General features: G+C 45.7%; 1 protein-coding gene across 1 annotated transcript in view; it reads left to right on the top strand.

The window, feature by feature from the left end:
- The window catches only part of LOC148443403 (B- and T-lymphocyte attenuator-like), a 46,945-nt gene extending 31,399 nt beyond the window's left edge, over window positions 1-15,546 (top strand). Inside the window, exons 3-6 of the mRNA XM_088462860.1 lie at window positions 2,674-2,718; window positions 7,798-7,941; window positions 9,850-9,884; window positions 14,633-15,546. Of these exons, the coding sequence (XP_088318986.1) occupies window positions 2,674-2,718; window positions 7,798-7,941; window positions 9,850-9,884; window positions 14,633-14,908 (500 nt within the window). The 3' untranslated portion in view covers window positions 14,909-15,546. The remainder of the gene's footprint in view (window positions 1-2,673; window positions 2,719-7,797; window positions 7,942-9,849; window positions 9,885-14,632) is intronic.
- The last annotated feature ends 3,840 nt before the right edge of the window (window positions 15,547-19,386 follow it).

Below are 19,386 nucleotides of genomic sequence, written 5' to 3' on the forward strand. Positions count from 1 at the left end.
TGTAGAGTAATAATAAAGCTGTGCAGTATTTGTGGCCTACATGCAAAAGCAGCCAGTATTTACCCCACATGTAAAAAATTGCATGTATTTACACCCCCTGCATTGCAATATGGTTCGTTCAGGCTCACAGTTGAGAGAGATATCTCACTCTGGGGGTCATTCAGACCCGCTCGCGAGCAGCAGTACGCTCGCAAGTGGGTCGATGTTCCCCACTGCGCATGCGCACGACGGAGGGAGCTCCATCGTGCGCATGCGCGAGACTCGGGGAGCGACGGGCTATCCATCGCTCCGGGTCTCGCACCAAAGGGGGCGTGCTGTCGATGTTGATTGACAGCATGCCCCCTTTGGTGGACGTGCCGGGGGCGTGGCTGCCAGACGGAGGCGTTCCCATGGGAACGCCTACCGTCTGAAGCCGGCCCCACTGACATCACTAGTGATGTCAGTGGGAGTGATTTTGGCTCTGATAGAGCCAAAATCACTCCAGGGCTTGTGGCAGGGAGACCCTACCACAGGGTCTCCGTCGCAAGTCCGATGGTCGCGATGGTCAAGACCATCGCGACCATCTTTTTGGCCACTCGCATATGCTGTGGGTGGTCACTCACAGCTCTACGAGTGGCCAGGAGGCCGCTCCATTTTCATGGAGGAGGGCCCTGATTCAGAGCGAGCGCTCTGGTCAGAGCGTCCTGCTCTGAATCAGGCCCTCTATTCCCAACTCTGAATCAGGCCCTAAGGGCGCACATCCACTTGCCGATTTCTATGAGCGATTGAACGATAACGATATCGTTATCGTTCAATCGCACATGAATCGTGCACACTAATGTCGGAAACGACCAGCAATGCGCGCTCCCGCTGGTCGTTTCCGACATCAATCATCGGCCGAACATGCTGGTCAACCTGACGACAACGTCTGGTTGAGCATGTTAGGGGGATGATTGATGTGCCTACACTGAATGACTGATCGGTCAGTATAGGCACAGCACAGACTGTGAAACGACTGCACGATTACAATGTCGTAATCGTGCAGTCGTTTTTTGGTCTGCTAGTGGATGGGCCCTGGACAAAGTCTGTGGGAGATTGTAACAATGCCTCTCTAGTTGTATGTCATTTAACACCATCTGAGGAGCCTACTGTAACCCTGAAAAGCTACACAATTTGGAGTTTGGTACACGGGTCAACCAGTGTAGTCCCCATTGAGAATAATGGGGACTGCAGTCTGCAGCGATAATAAGTCTTTAGCAGGAGATTTCTGTGTAATCTCCGTAAATGGCAACAGTCAGAATGGAGACATGGACATTATGTCGATATTCTGCATGTCGACAGTCAAAATGTTGGCATAGCATTTTAGTCTTAGATTTAGGGTTAGGTGTAGAGTTATGGTTTGAGTCAGGCTAAAATAGTGAAAAATTAATATTCAACATGTTGTCATTTCTGTATGGCGACATGTTACATGTTGACATAATATTCATGTCGACATTCTGACTGTAGACATTCTGAATGCGACATGTTATACCATACCAGAAATCTTCTGCATTTGTCTATTAGTACATAACTACAATTCATAAGTACAGTTCATAACATGAAGCAGAAACTACAGTCTCTGCATAATTTGATGAAAAAAGGCCTTGATAAATATGCCGCACAGGGCACAACTTACCATCGGTGGCTGCTTATCACTGCAATACATAAAGCAGTCTCGCCAGTTATTAACAATCCAGTGCTCCTCTGTGAGGGTTTCCTACAAGTATCCAGCAGCCTAATGTTGCCAGTGCTGCCATCACCTCTCCAGCTTCACTGATCCCCATTGGAGGGAATAGCTATCACCATCCATTGACTGTGATCGCCAATCCCCAGCGTTCTGCGGGTAAGGGGCACAGACTGGGATAGTACTGGAGAAACCTTTTTATAAATGAGGGAAGTTGAAATAAACCTTTAGGTCCAGCAAAGAGACCACAGAAAGTGCTTATCTCAGCTTCATAAATAGGTCCCCACAAACCTTGGCCCCCATTTACTAATGAGTTTTATCACCAAAACGAGTGATAAATGTCACTGTGTATGATAAATGATGCTCCAGCCAATCACTTCCCAACTGTCATTTTTCTAACTGGTGACAGTTGGGAGCTGATTGGCTGAGCACCTTTATCATACACAGTGACATTTATCACTCGTTTTTGGTGATAAAACTAGTTAGTAAATGAGGCCCCTTATGTGCTGGGCAGAAATGTTACACACATCTCTAACTAGTGATAACCCCCGCTGGCACTGTATTACTCGTGTCGCGGTGATGCCTATGTAACAAGAGTTGTGGCCGTATTCATTGAATAAAGCAATCTTTTATGTGCCGAGTTGTTAAAATATATGTTTACAATATTTCTATTTTATTGATTTATTTTTGCAAATTGTGGAACTTCAAGCCCATATGTGGCTCACAGTTCCACTGCCATACAGCCGGCAACAAGTGCCATAAGTGGAGCTAACAAGAAAATCAGCCTTATCTCTGCTAAAGGGGGTCTATGAATAAAGTGGGACAGGCAGACTGCATGGTATTACCATCTAACATGCTGAACAGAAGAAACATAACAAAATAACAATCAAAACAAACGTATCTGTTGTTCTCGGACAAGATTTCATTTCTATCCCTTTCGTTACCACTGACTTGTTCTTTTTTGGTTCTAGCTACAGGTACGACTGATGCTGCGTCTGAGAACATGAGAGGGTCCAGTAAGTTCTCTTTCAGAATTGAAAATGAATTGCAGTACAGTACAGTATATTGTTTTAGGCTTGTTTTAGGTAAGTTGATCAATGAGTATACAGTGCATCCATAAAAGTATTCACAGCGCGTCACTTTTTCCACATTTTGTTATGTTACAGCCTAAGGGGCCTATTCATTAAACATAAAAATTCAATGGAGATAATTAGCTTTAGAACTCTCATGGAGTTCTAGCTAATTATAGGTGGAATTCATCATTCCACCTCTCCATAAGTATCTATTACGAAAAGCTGTCATTTTTGCGATGACAGCTTTTCGGGAAATAGATACTTTTCCCTGTCTACACTTAAGCTGGTCACACACTGGACCAACTTACATCCAACCAGCCAACTAGTTGATTGGTTGAAATGAAAGTCTGGTAAGGTATGAAAGCAAATGACAATCAGCAATATGCTCCCAAACACCGGAAAATGGACAAAAACTGTTATTTGAACAAATTGATTAGATCAAACATTTAACAAACTTGTCTGAACGACCATTTTCATCTGTTTTCTAGCATTTGGCAGCAAATTGCTGATCATCATTTACTCCCATTCCTTACCAGATTTTCATTCCAACCAATCAACAAGTTGGCTGGTTGGATGTTAGTTGGTCTAGTGTGTGGCCAGCTTAACTTATCGCATCTGGAAACAGTGCTGCGCATGCGCTGTTACATCTGTAAAACCAGCGCATGCGCAGCACTGCCTACAGATGCGTTGTTTCGTGACCCCTCCCCCCTCCGCTCACCTTCCACCCCCCCCCCCCCCCGACTTACCTGTCCGCGCAGCAGCCTCCGGCACCGTCCTGCTGGTCTGTCATGTGGTTTCCCAGCAGACCACATGACAGATTAGAAAAAAAAATACAATTTTTTTTTCTTTTTCTAAACTTTCTTGTGCTCTGCTGGGGAGCACACATGACAGACCAGCCTCCGGAGCCTGAGGACGGAGCAGAGCGCCGGAGGGACTCGTCGGGGGACCTGCACACGCAGATACAGGTAAGTGAATTCTGCTATTCGCCACCTCACAGTGGCGAATAGTAACTGCATCAAATTCCGAAAATTGATAATTTTTGGAATTTGATGAATACCACATTTTCCACATCCCCATACTAATGTACTAATGTACTAATATACCCATACTAATGTACTAATGTACTAATGTATGGGGAGTGTGGAAATTAACGCAGGGGAACTTAGCAAGGAGATATCTGTGATATCTCCTGTGTTAAGTCTGTTCATGAATACCAAAATAACGTTATTTAAGGAAAATGTCCTTAAAAACGTTATTTTAGTGTTGATGAATAGGCCCCTTATTCCAAAACCCCATAATGACAACTTGTAAAAAGTTTTTCTGAGATTTTTGCAAATTTAATAAAAAAAACTAAGAAATCACATGTACTTAAGTATTCACAGCCTTTGCCATGAAGCTCAAAATTTAGCTCAGGTGCATCCTGTTTCCACTGATCATCCTTGAGATGTTTCTACAGCTTAATTGGAGTCCACCTGTGGTAAATTCAGTTGATTGGACATGATTTTGAAAGGCACACACCTGTCTATATTAGGTCCCACACTTGACAGTGCATGTCAGAGCACAAACCAAGCATGAAGTCCAAGGAATTGTCTGTAGACCTCCGAGACAGGACTGTCTTCAGGCAAAAATCTTGGGAAAGGTACAGAAAAATATCTGCTGCTTTGAAGGTCCCAATGAGCACAGTGGCCTCCATCACCCGTAAAAGGAAGAAGTTCGGAACCACCAGGACTCTTCCTACAGTTGGCCGGTTCTCTAAACTGAGCGATCGGGGGAGAAGGGCCCTAGTCAGGGAGGTGATCAAGAACCCGATGGTCACTCTGTCAGAGCTACAGCATTTCTCTGTGGAGAGAAGGACAACCATCTCTGCAGCAATCCACCAATCAGGCCTGTATGGTAGAGTGGCCAGACTGAAGCCACTCCTTACTAAAAAGCACATGGCAGCCCATCTGGAGTTTGCCAAAATGCACCTGAAGGACTCTCAGACCATGAGAAACAAAATTCTCTGGTCTGATGAGACAAAGATTGAACTCTTTGGCGTGAATGCCATGCGTTATGTTTGGAGCAAACCAGGCACCGCTCATCACCAGGCCAATACCATCCCTACAGTGAAGCATGGTGGTGGCAGCATCATGCTGTGGGGAAGTTTTTCAGCGGCAGGAACTGGGAGACTAGTCAGGATAGAGGGAAAGATGAAAGCAGCAATGTACAGAGACATCCTGGATGAAAACCTGCTGCAGAGCGCTCCTGACCTCAGACTGGGGTGACGGTACATCTTTCAGCAGGACAACGACCCTAAGCACACAGCCAAGATATCAAAGGAGTGTCTTCAGGACAACTCTGTGAATGTCCTTGAGTGGCCCAGCCAGAGCCCAGACTTGAATCTGATTGAACATCTCTGGAGAGATCTGAAAATGGCTGTGCACCGACGCTTCCCATCCAACTTGATGGAGCTTGAGAGATGCTGCAAAGAGGAATGGGCAAAACTGCCAAAAGATAGGTGTGCCAAGCTTGTGGCATCATATTTAAAAAGACTTCAGGCTGTAATTGCTGCCAAAGGTGCATCAACAAAGTATTGAGCAAAGGCTGTGAATACTTATGTACATGTGATTTCTTAGTTGTTTTTTTTAATTAAATTTGCAAAAATCTCAGAAAAAAACTTTTTACACGTTGTCATTATGGGGTATTGTGTGTAGAATTTTGAGGAGAAAAATGAATTTATTCCATTTTGGAATAAGGCTGTAACATAACACAATGTGGAAAAAGTGAAGCGCTGTGAATACTTTCCGGATGCACTGTAGATCTGTTACTTGTGAGGTTTAGAAATCTCTGCATTGAAATCATTATGGAATGTGGCTTCTGTGGGTATCCGGATAGAAGATGGACAATGTAAAGGTCGACAGGTACAAAAGGGCGACTGATAAATTGTCAACAGTTTAGAAGGGCGACAGGGTTAAAAGGTCGACATGTTTAAATGGTCAACTCATATGGTCGGCGTAAGAATGGTTATGGTTATTCAAAATTTTTAAGGGTAGGGTTAAGTTGAGGGTTAGGGTTGGGCACTTGGGTGAGGGTTAGAATGCTGGAGGGGACAGTTAGGCCTGGGAGAGGGGGGGTAGGGTTATGCCTGTGTTAAGTTTGGGCACTTGGGGGAGGGTTAGGGTTAGACACCAGGAGGATGGTTAGACTGCTGAGGGGATGATTAGGTTTAGCACTAGGAGGACGGTTAGGCTAGGCTTAGGTTTAGGCACTTGGGGTAGGGATAGGGTTAAGCACCAGGTGGAGGGCTATGGTTAGGCACTAGGGGGTAGGAGAGGGTTAAATAAAAAACAAGTGTCTACATTTACTCAGATCCGTAATACCTTGCAAGTCTGCGAAAACATCGGTACCATTGAGTTCCATTGGAGCCTCGCGCACAATTAAGGCAGGTCAGACCCCACTCACAAACTGCTAAACTTCCTGTCGGTATCTAGAGCTCAGGCTGCATATGCCGTTGCATGGGCTTAATTATGCACGCCCCTGTAACAGCGCTGAAACGCACTGGCACGCCTGCGTTTCGCCGATCACCCTCACGTCACCACCCCCAAACGGTACTTCGTGTCAATCACTCTGCGATGGGTCTGCGTAGTCACTGCGATCGCAGTTCTGATCTCAGTGGTTGTTTCAGGCAGGCGCACTGCGATGCATTTGCAGAAAGCAACAATCGACCGGGTGCGTGCGTTTTTGCACTTGCGATCCTTGCTGAATCAGGCCCTATGTGTGTACCTGCTGGCCGCTTTCACGACACACACATCACCTGATTACAGCTCATATTGACCTTTCATACTGTGGGCCTGGTTAAAACTGTTTATTGTCAGCAGTTACAAAAAAGACTTTACGTGTGCTCACTTGCCACATTGACTGCTAATTCTCAATGTTATATTTGGCCGTTCTGTCACACTATGGGCCTGATTCAGAGCCGCTCGTAAGCGGCCGCTCGTTCGCTCCGCTCGTTCGCTCCGAGCGATGTTTGCCCAACTGCGCATGCGTACGGATCGTTATACGCATGCGCGAACCAGTCAGTGCGGTTGAAATTCATGTGCTCGCAAAATAGCGAATGCCTGATAATTTGAGTGACAGGAGGAGGCGTATGTGGGTGGTAACAGGGGAAGGTGCTTGAAAACGGGGAGTGGAGATCAGAACGCAGGCGTGCTTAAAGGTCAAAACGGGCGTTTTATGGGTGTGCATAATTAAAACAGCAGCGTCATTGACCACGTCACTGGGTTTTTTTATAGCCAGAACTGCTCGCAAGATTGTGGTAGCAAAAACCAACCACAAGAATAGCGAGCAGTTCATACGCTGGTCGATGTACTCGATTAATCTAATAAATAGTGGACATGACGTAGGATGTGAGCAGCCAGGGGGCGTATTTTTAAAAAAAAACGACCGCAAGTTTTGTTCGCTCGTTCAGTCCTAGAGGCGTGAACAGACCGCAAAGAGCGAACGGTTAATTTGAATAGCCACCCCTATTTTCTGGACGAGCGAGCACTAATTGCGTCCGGCTCTGAATCAGGCCCAATGTCTTGTTAATCCTTTTAGTTGTAAATTTCCCCAATCAATTTGTCAACTAATTTCTTCATCATTGTTGTATTAATGTGTATTGATCTGGCACATCTGTTATGTCATTGCTTGGTAATTCTCAAATTGTATCGCTAATTGTTTGGTTTAAAATAAAATAGTGTTGTACAGTACCTGATAATATGCGTCAGTCATTGTGTCTGTATATAGGGGAAAACTCCTTATTAGGATTGCCTCTCTGATCTACTCGAATCTGATTCATGGTATCAGCCTGGGTATTACACAAGTATTGGGCTGATCAGCTGATTATTATCGGATCGGCCCGATAATTGGATAGTGTGTACCAGTCTTAAGTTTCTCCGGATAATATCATTTTAACATATTGCATAATCATTAGCATATTGATGATTAAACCTGTTGAAGGGGGTTGTAATAAAAATTATGTTTCCTTTTCTAATTCTTTTTCAGGCGATACAATTTCCACAACAGCATCACCGAAATCTGCACTTTATCATTATAAATGGTTCTTACATATAGTAATATCGCTGGGAGCGCTCTGTGTCCTTATTATCGCGGTCTCCCTGCTGGTGGTCTGCGTGCGGAAAGTGAAAGGTATGTTATTTACTATAACACAGGGGGGTCATTCATAACATACAGTATTACCAGCAAAGGCCCGTATTCAATTTGAGGCGCAAAGTCCGGATCCGCGATACTTTTTCGCCGATGACGTCATTTTCGCCTGTTTTGCTTTTACCCCGCATTCAATTTTAAATACTTTCCGCCAAGGTGGAAAGTCAATGCAATGTGCTTCGCCTATGAATAGCAGGCGGAAAAAAGTGCAGAATTGGGGTTTTGGGGTGCAACGTTGCAGGAACCCCCGTGCAGCCTTCAGACAGTCCCCCAAAGGTAAATTGTGTAAAAAATAAAAATAAAAAACACTCAAGGACAGGCCAAAAAATAAATTTGAAAAAGGGGGGCGAAAAAAAAAAGTTGGGGTACACAGTTAAAAACTATCGAACCTGACTCGGGGGGGGGGGGTCCCCAAGGGGCTTGCGGCAGATGGATTTTTCACGATTTTTCCAACTTCACTTTAGCAACTTTTAAATATGCTGACCCCCATTTTCAAGTACCCCAAATCTGCTGGGATAAGTTATTTTCTGGAAAATATACTCCTGAATACTGTTCTGCATTACATATAGAAAACGCTATTTAGCAGCTATTGAGCCCGTTTACAAATACCAAATACCTTCAACAAGCCAAATCGGGGGGTACCATAGCTAACCCCCAGGCACAGGCTGCATTCAACAACGGGGGGGGGGGAAGAGAGGCACAGACTGCATTCAACAATGGGAGGGGGGAAAGGAGGGGCACAGGCTGCATTCAACAACGAGGGTGGGGGGAAAGGAAGGGCACAGGCTGCATTCACCAACGAGGGGGGGGAAAGAAGGAGCACAGGCTGCATTCAACAACGAGGGGGTGGTGGAAGGAGGGGCACAGGCTGCATTCAACAATGGGGGGGAAAGGAGGGGCACAGGCTGCATTCAACAATGGGGGGGAAAGGAGGGGCACAGGCTGCATTCAACAATGGGGGGGCGGAAGGAGGGGCACAGGCTGCATTCAACAATGGGGGGGAAAGGAGGGGCACAGGCTGCATTCAACAATGGGGGGGAAAGGAGGGGCACAGGCTGCATTCAACAATGGGGGGGCGGAAGGAGGGGCACAGGCTGCATTCAACAACATCAATGTTAATTAAAATAAGCCCTACCCTGAAAATAAGCCCTACCCCGAAAATAAGCCCTATGGAGTTTTTTTGACCAAAAAAAAAAATAAGACAGTGTCTTATTATCGGGGAAACACGGTAGTAATTAGCAACATTGTATCATGACACATACAGATAAGCTGGGTACACACTTTTTCGAATGCAGGCTGATCGGGTAAAACTATCCCTATCAGCCGTGGAGTATGTACCCAGTGTGACCCCTCCATCATCCGCATACACACAGTGCAGACATAGCACAGTGTGTACGGGCTTCTATGGGGTCGGGAGGTTGAACCGATAAATATCAAACAGTACATAAGATGCGACCTTCCGATCCCGACTGTTGCAGGAGCGTTAAAGCCATTTATCGGCTAACGTTCCTGCATCGGGACAGGATCCAACGGCCGTTCTCTCGATATTGGATGAACGGCCCGATTATTGTATAGGTGTGTACCCAGCTTAGAGCGAACACTGCGTTAGACTTTCCTGACACTTCTACTGCTAAGCAGACAAGCCTGTCTGTACATAGAGGTGCGTTGTCCTAGACATTGCTGAGACATGGAAAATGTATAATTATGCAGCTAAATATTTATTCCCCTCTGTCCGTCGACCCCTCCATTGTATATATACTGGGAACGATAAGAAGCTGGTAAAGATAAATAAGCAAAAATAAGATAATTAAATGTAATACTCTGATGTCTATGCAAAACTTTACTATACTTATGTCAGCTTGTTATTGAAAATATATATTTTTTCCCCAGAGAAGAGCAGATCATCTGACGTGGCTGCTGAGGAGGTATAGTGTACATTTTTCTGCATCTTTATATCTATTTAGTTACGGTATACAGTATATGATGAAAATGCCAGTAAAGCACTGAAACGTCATAATGCTCCGCTCCTCTGTCTTACTATGTCTGCGGCACAGCAGATGCGATATATTCGAAAGATATATGCATGTGTGTATGGGCACCGGAGCTACCGGCCCATATGCTGGCCGTAGGAACCGCTAACAATTATGTCACTACCGGTTCCTGCGGCTAGACATATCGGTCAGCCGACTGGTAAGTGTGTATGCACAGCCGCAGACTTAACCAAACCGGTCGGCAAAGTGTGTACACCACATTAGACTTTGATATATTTGCTCTGTGTAAATTATATTATTATACTTATTACTATATTATCGTTTAATGTATAAGGTGACACAAAGGGTCTGATTCTGGGGGCGATTCAATAGTTTTTAGGCGGCTATATTTTGAGGATGCCCGATGGAGCAATTACATTTTGGCTCCATTTGGGCACTATAGATGCAGGCGCTAGGACTTCTGCTCACAAGGTGCGAGCAAAAATGATAATCCCCGTAGTTAACCAGCAGTCTGATCACATTGAGATCCCGGGCAGCACCGAGGCCCAACTCTGATCACATTGGGGTTTCCGAGCAGCACCAAGGCCCAACTCTGATCACATTGGGGTTCCGAGCAGCACCGAGGCCCAAATCTGATCACATTGGGTTTCTGAGCAGCACCGAGTCCCAACTCTGATCACATTGGGGTTCTGAGCAGCACCGAGTCCCAACTCTGATCACATAGGGGTTCCGAGCAGCACCGAGGCCCAACTCTGATCACATTGGGGTTCCGAGCAGCACCGAGGCCCAACTTTGATCACATTGGGGTTTCCGAGCAGCAACGAGGCCCAACTCTGATCACATTCGGGTTCCGAGCAGCACCGAGGCCCAACTCTGATCACATTGGGCTCCGAGCAGCACCGAGGCCAAACTCTGTTCACATTGGGGTTCCGAGCAGCACCGAGGCCCAACTCTGATCACATTGGGGTTTCCGAGCAGCACCAAGGCCCAACTCTGATCACATTGGGGTTCCGAGCAGCAACGAGTCCCAATTCGGGTCCTCTCACAAGTTCGGAATTCAAATCTAAAAACTGGATTGCATGTATTTTACATTGCATTTAAGTCCTTCCCTGGCAGTTTCAGGTGCCGTGGGGTGGTGAAAATTGACTGGAAATTCACGTTATTGATGCTAATAATACTCAGGTCCAAGTTACTTGATTTTAGCTGTTTTAATAAATTTTTTAAGAAATCCAAAACCAAAACACTTGAGAGTGGTGTAGCCAAAAACAAATCCATACTTGCCTACTCTTCCAGAATGGACGGGATGCTCCCAGCCGCCCAGAAGAGTGGGAAAGTCTCCCGACCAGCCACCTACTCCCGAACCTCTGCCCCCCCCCCCCGCCCGATGATGCAAAATCGCGTTATCGTTACCTGCTTCACTATGCTGAAATTCTTTGCATTGTGTAGCAGGGGTGGGGCCATGATGACACGATCGCATGGTCACCCTCCCTGCTCCACCCCCAATGCCATGTCAAGCCCCTGCAAAACACCCCAGCTTTGCCGACCTGGCTAGGGGCACTCAGATTCTCGGCAAGTATGACCAAAACATGGTGATGATTTAGATCCCAAAACACGGGGGTCTGTGCACATTTCCAATAAGTACAGAACAGCAGGGCCACCATCAGGAGGGGACTGCCGGGACTATTGTCCCAAGTCCAGACAGAGAGGGGACCTGTCTCTGCAGCTGTAGACGAGGATTAACTGTATAGAAATGTCTTCAACAAAATAGCCACCACAACGGAGGAGACAAGACAACCAACAATATGGACTGACAAATACATAGGAATAGAAGGAAGCATTATGTTTAACAATTGTCAATAGGGATGGCCATCGGTGGGGTGTCCAACGATGGATACCATCGATTGGCCCATCGGTGATAATCATCCCCTTGATGGCCACCGCTGCTGGGGTTATGATGGGCCATGGGCGTGGCTTAGTGGCTGGCGGGGGTGGGACTAAGCTCCGTCTTGTTAAGGGGAGAAATAACATTGGCCGTCACTCATCCATTGATGGTGGAGAACCACTGGTTCTCTGCCATCGATGGCAAAACTAGTTAACATCGACCAGACACCATCAATGTTTTGAAAACATCAATGGTCAATGGCCATCCCTAATTGTCAAAGAGAAGGCAACATAATGTCTGCAGGCTCATGGCAGACCAATTAGCACGCTGGGAAACTCTGACAGTAAGGCATGTCTAGGGTATATATATATATCTGTGATGGGGAGATGGCTGGGGTATATGTGTGTGTGAGAGGGAGATGGATGGGGCAGGGCTGGGTATATGTGTGAGAGGGAGGTGGATGAGGTAGGGCTGGGTATATATAGGTGTGAGAGGGAGATGGATGGGGCAGGGCTGGGGTATATGTGTGAGAGGGAGGTGGATGAGGTAGGGCTGAGTATATATATGTGAGAGGGAGGTGGATGAGGCAGGGCTGGGTATATGTGTGTGAGAGGAAGGTGGATGGGGCAGGGCTGGGGTATATGTGTAAGAGGGAGGTGGATGGTGCAGGGCTGGGTATATGTGTGTAAGAGGGAGGAGGTTGGGGCAGGGCTGGAGTATATATATGTGAGAGAGGGAGGTGGATGGGGCAGGGCTGGGTATATGTGTGAGAGGGAGGTGGATGAGGTAGGGCTGAGTATATATGTGTGTGAGAGGGAGGTGGATGAGGTAGGGCTGGGTATATGTGTGTGAGAGGGAGGTGGATGAAGTAGGGCTGAGTATATATATATGTGTGAGAGGGAGGTGGATGAGGTAGGGCTGGGTATATGTGTGTGAGAGGGAGGTGGATGAGGTAGGGCTGAGTATATATATGTGTGAGAGGGAGGTGGATGAGGTAGGGCTGGGTATATGTGTGTGAGAGGGAGGTGGATGAGGTAGGGCTGAGTATATATATATGTGTGAGAGGGAGGTGGATGAGGTAGGGCTGGGTATATGTGTGTGAGAGGGAGGTGGATGAGGTAGGGCTGAGTATATATATGTGTGAGAGGGAGGTGGATGAGGTAGGGCTGGGTATATGTGTGTGAGAGGGAGGTGGATGGGGCAGGGCTGTTGTATATGTGTGTAAGAGGGAGGAGGATGGGGCAGGGCTGGGGTATATGTGTGTGAGAGGGAGGTGGATGGGGCAGGGCTGGGGTATATGTGTGTAAGAGGGAGGAGGATGGGGCAGGGCTGGAGTATATGTGTGTAAGAGGGAGGTGAATGGGGCAGGGCTGGGTATATGTGTATAAGAGGGAGGTGGACGTGGCAGGGCTGGGTATATGTGTGTAAGAGGGAGGTGGACGTGGCAGGGCTGGGTAGTATATATGTAGGAGAGGTAGGTGGCTAGGGTATGTGTGTGTGTGTAAAAGGCAGGTGGATGGGGCAGGGCTGGGGTAAGAGGAAGGTGGATGGGGTATGTTTGTGTGTGTGTGTGTGTGTGTGTGTGTGTGTGTGTGTGAGTGAGGTGGAGCTGCCATGAGGATATTTATGTATCATACTGAGGTGGATGGGGCAGGGCTAGGGTATCATATATGTGAGAGGGAGGTGGATGGGGCAAGGCTGGGGTATATGTGTGTAAAAGGGAGGTGGATGGGGCAGGTCTGGGTATATATGTGTGAGAAGTAGGTGGCTGGGGTATATGTGTGAGAGGGAGATGGCTGGGTAGAGCTGGGTAGTATATATGTATGAGAGGTAGGTGGCTGGGGTATGTGTGTGAGAGAGAGGGAGATGGCTGGGGTAGGGCTGGTTAGTATATATGTATGAGAGGTAGGTGGCTGGGGTAGGGCTGGTTAGTATATATGTTTGAGAGGTAGGGGCTGGGATATATGTGTGAGAGGGAGATGGCTGGGGTAGGGCTGGTTAGTATATATGTATGAGAGGTAGGTGGCTGGGGTATGTGTGTGTGAGAGCGAGGGAGGTGGCTGGGACGGGGCTGGGTATATGTGTGAGTGAGGTGGAGCTGCCATGAGGATATCTATGGATCATACTGAGGTGGCTGAAGCAGGACTAAGGTATCATATAATTTATATGATAGATTGACAGGTTATAATAACACCCACCCCCACAGCCCAAACTTTTACATTTTTTTAAAACTGGTTTGTTCACCAATTGATGCCCCACCCTAGCTGTAGCTCCACCCACAATACCCACAGGCGGCAGCTCTGACCCCACCGCCCCACCCCCTGGGGGCAGGGGGGAAGGTCCTGCCTATTTTGACAGATCTGGGCCCAGCAATTGCAGAACAGTACGGGCATGCAGGTACAAGTTACAGTGCATGCGGGAGTGGTGAATACTGGGGAGGGATCTGTAGGTACTTTTTGTGAAGTGTGACCTATAGGTTACAATGGCTAAAATGGTAAATTTGTCAAGAGAGTAACTTTTGTGGTAAAAAATGGGGAATTGCAGCAGATATCTCCGATATCTGCTGCAGTCCCCCATAGATACATACAGGGGATACTTATTATTTGAGGATACCCCCAAAAAAAATTTGTTTTCAGGGGCTAGCCTATAAATAAACATGTAAATAGGCCCCTAAATCCCTAGAGATCCCTATTTACTACATAAAAAGTCCTAAGTCCTATCTGTCTTCTTTAATTTGCTTGAATTACTCCCTGAAAAATGTATTCTGGAAATGATGAAATTCTTGTATGTTTTTCTGCAGAAGTTTGTAGCTGTACCAGAAAATGCCAAGACGTGTCCAGAGCAGATGGCGTACTCAAGTCCATCAGAGGCTGAATTCACTGCCGTGTCCACTGAAGTCACCTATGACAATGCTCACCTGGGTTCCAGGTCCACCACGCTCAATGCTCCTGAGACACCGGTAGAGGAGGACTCTATTGTCTATGCGGATCTAAACCATGAAGCCAAAAGGGCAACTTTTCAGTGCGAGGATGACTGTGACGTTGAGTATGTGGCTATGAATGTGAGAAGGCACTGAAGAAAAATCATTGGACCCATTCAATGTACTGTATGTGTATGGCATTGCATGCTAGCAACTGTCTTCCAGCAGGGGGCCTCCTAGGTCTTAAAATCTAAGAGACGGGCTAGAAGCCAGGTGCGCTAAAGGCGGGTTTTGTCTGCGATTCTGCCAAATCCTAAAGGAGATCCCCTCATTTACAGAGACAATGTCTTCCAGGCTGATTCACTTATCTTCATTGCAGTGAAAAGTGACAACAGATCTGCTGTGTAGATGCAATTGTCCCCAATGTCCATGTATCTAATGACATATATATAAATATATATATAGAGCCATGGCAAAGGTCCTAAGGTACTCTATTACCTGCATGTATCCTGAGAATAGATCTGTAATGTTTTCCTGTTATATTTACAGAGAATAACACACATTGGGTTTATGGGTTTATGTATCAATAAGTGAAAGGCGTGGAGAAGTGGACCAATGGGGAAGTTGCCCATAGCAACCAATCAGCATTGAAGTAGCATTTATCAAGTGCAGTCTATAAAATAATAGGTAGGAGTTGATTGGTTGCTATGGGCAACTTCTCGACTGGGCCATGCTTTTCACTGCTTGATACATAAACCCCATTATCTTTAAACTTGATCAATGCTAATGAACAAACGAACAAATGATTGTAATTTAAACGATGATTGTAACTTACAAATAGAACCGTTAACAATTGTCTTCTGTGTTTTTTAGGCAAACCTGTACAAACAGAAGAAAAATGAGGAGTGACTTAATCAGGAGATTGATCAAACCTTCTAAAGAGGTCAAATTGAGGAGTTCCCTTAAGCAACCAATCAGATTCTAGCTAGCATTTACCTAGTACATGCTATAAAATGATCGCTATAATCTGATTGGTTGCTATGAGAAACTGCTCCAATTTTCCTTTGTAGAAGGATTGGTAAATGTCCTCCTAAGACTTTTAGAAAATAGGACCTGATTCAGAGATGGACGTGATGCCGATATTTACGCAGTTGAGCGCTTATCTGTAAATTGGGCATGAATCGAGGTAATATCACCGTAGTCACTCTCAGTCAAAAATGACTCGCAGTGTGATTGACAGTCAGGGAGCGTTTGTGGCAGGTAACTGGGAGTGGCAGCAAGGAACTCGGGCACATCGTGCCCATTTTCATTTCACAGCCTGCGTCTGCAATCCCCTACACAGTAGAAGTGACTCCGGCGTCTCAGTTCCCACGTCCATTCTAAGTAGCTATAGGGTTATGGAGAGCTGCGATAATCAGATAATCTGCGACCGATTCTGCGTCTTTGTACGCAGGTGCTGGGATTTGCAAAGTCGCAGGTGGGCGTCTCAGCACATTCATTAGCATCTTGCAACAAGCTAGCTGGCTGACTAAGCAAAGCGGCAGCAGTGGGCGGCACAAACAAGTGGCAGTTCAACTTCCAACTTGGCACATAAGGAAACATATGTTTTCATTAATCAAGAGGCCTGAGGGTGTTGGAGTATGTATGTAGTTGAAGGCAGGGACAGGAAGGGTTAATTGGTAGTAAATTTTATTTAATTTTTTGATTCTGAAGCAAATTTATGAGGGAGGAGGGGAGAGCATGGGTGAACAATATGTCCCATGTGTTGCCCACAAAATCAACTTGGTGGTTCAGAATATTTTTTTAAAATGAAAGGGGCAGGAGGTGCTGTCTGTGACAATAAACATTTCTGGACATATTTAGCATTCAGCAACCGCATGTCAAAGATTGCAGGAGAAATGGCAGTTCAGCTTCCAACATGGCACATCAGGAAACAAATGTTTGTATTATTCAAGAGGCCTGAGAGAGTTGGAGTATGTATGTAGTTGAAGGCAGGGAAAGGAAGATTTGATTAGTAGTAAATTTTATCAAATTTTTTTATTCCAAAGCAAATCAATGCTTGAGGAGGGGAGGCATTTACAAAAACAAATATTTTACTCATTCACATCAGTCCTTGCCCCCCAGAAGAATCATTGAGCGCTATGCCTCCTGCTACTGCTGGGAGTGGATTTTCATCCAAGAAGGGGACCAGGAAGACTACTAGTAGTACTTAAAAAAACAATTGACTGTTAAACAATCCTTTGCAAGGGGGAGCAAGTATGACAGCATTCACCCAGTTGCATAGCGGATCACTGACGCCATAACATCTATGCTGGTAATAGATGTGCATCCAATATCTGCCAATAATACAGTGGGTTTTAGACAGTTAATTGAGGTCCTGTGTCCCCTCTACCAAATCCCATCAAGATTCCACTCACTAGAAAAGCAATTCTTCAGGGACATTAAAAACTTAGTTAGTGGCCTCCAAAAATGCTGTTGCACCCACTGTCCACTTAATCACATATATGAGGACAAGCTGAACAGAGCAAACGCAATATTTAAGCTATAAAGTTTAAGTCATATGGTGTGTCTTTCTTCCCAATGGACACAGATCTGAAGAGATGCAAAGGGCTGTTGGTAAGCAAATTGTCAGCTCAAGTGGCACCTGATGCAGCGATGGCTTCTCCTTCAGTTTCTCCAGCAAGTGCAGCAGCAGAGAAAAAACTAAACTTTCCCAAAAGACCCACTGGTGATGCAGATGAGTCAACACAAAACAAAAACTTTTTGGATGGATGTTAAGGTTCCTACCTCTACTTACTCTGGTTTTTACAAAGGGCGACTTGACAACTGTGTCCGGATTTGGGTAGAAATAATTCCACATATAAGAAGTGGATTTTTGTTGACAATGGGCTTTTCCTTACCATGGGCAATAACTGTTTCTTCCACTGGGTCCTGATTTACACAAACAACATCCTCATCAACAACATCCTTATTAGCGTCAGCTACACAAATATCCTGTTCATCCTGGTACACTTCTACAGAAGCATCCTCGATTTTTATGTCAGCATGTTCACTTGTGCTTACATCATCATAAGAGGCAGAACCACCAATCATAAATAAAGGCTAAGTCCTAAGCCTTTCCTTGCCACTTCATGTGGTGAAAGGCATATTGCCAATATTATTTCCTTCTACAGCTAACTTTCCCTTTGATGTTTTTTTCTTTACCACTGTAAAAGATTGGTTCTTGATTTTAGATGCCCTGACTTAAGCCCTGTATGCCCTTGGGCATCAGCTTTAGTAGATGATGTAGATGGACTAGTATCATCATGACTGGTGGCACTGGCAGCAGCTCCAGCATTAGTATGTGGTTCCTGGTCTCCTCTTAACTGATCGTTCTCCATATCAACAAACATGAATGAACTCAATTTGTACCAATTTTAAATATTACACTGTGGTATCAATGACCTACAGTGTCACAATATTTTTTATGAATAAAGAATAACACACTGCGCTACCACTTAGTGTCACAAGATTTTTTATGATTAAGAATAATACACTGCGATACCACTTACAGTGATGTCATTATGTTTTATATATAACGCATGTTATTTAGCACTTTGTTGTGGTCTTGTAGTCGGCGTGTAGATTAATCATTTATTCACTATTGAGGAAAGAAGTGAAAAGTTGAATAATAGACTGCGCTACCACTTACAGTGTCACACGATTTTTTATGAATAAGAATAACACACTGCGCTATGACTTATAGTGTCACAATACGTGGACAATAAACTGCGGTCTGGCCAGCAGTGTCACCAAAGAATAATAGCGCAGCTAAGTTGCTAACGCACACACACACAAAAAATGCACTTTCATTTTTTTTTTTACACTGGGGAAGAGCACCCATGAATGAGGCAGCAGCCCCTTGATAAACAACACAGACAGCACCCCTTCTTTATGGACAAAAAAGCACCCCTTCAGAGTGCAGACAGACCACCTGCAGAGTCACAAATACGTGGATGATAAACTCCGGCAGTGTCACCGAACAATAATAGCGCAGCTAAGTTGCTAACGCACACACACAAAAAAAGCAAAAAAAAGCACTTTCATTTTTTTTTACAATGAGAGAAGAGCACCCCTAAGTGACAGAGCATCCCCCCCCCCCGGACAACACAGAACCCCTTTATGGACTGCAGCCCTAGCCTGATGGACAGGACAACAACACAGCAGCAGCCACAGTTAATTGACAGGACAAGTGACACAGCAGCTGCAGCACCCACTGAAGGAAGCCCCCTTTATATACTGCAGCCTAAGCCCCTTTATGGACAACACAGCAGCAGCCTTCAGCCCAAGACCCCGACTGGACACACACACTGAGTGACTGACAGTGACTACACGTCTGCTAGCTTCTCTCTCCACAGCCGGAGTGAAAATGGTGCCGATCGCGGAGACTTTTATATAATCCAAAACCCGCGAGAATCCGACAGCGGGAGGATGGTGCGTTTTGCCTCATTTTGAGATCCGAATCACGCGGGAAACCTCGAGCCGCGTTCGGATCTCGGTCCGGATCTCAAAGTTCCGGTGGGTCCAGTTCTCAGAGAACCGGACACGCTCATCTCTACTTTAAACTACAGATGAGCGGTTCGGATTCTGTGGAA

The sequence above is a fragment of the Taudactylus pleione genome, unplaced genomic scaffold (genome assembly GCF_031769625.1).
Source record: "Taudactylus pleione unplaced genomic scaffold, aTauple2 ptg001279l, whole genome shotgun sequence".
NCBI classification, from domain to species: Eukaryota; Metazoa; Chordata; class Amphibia; order Anura; family Myobatrachidae; genus Taudactylus; species Taudactylus pleione.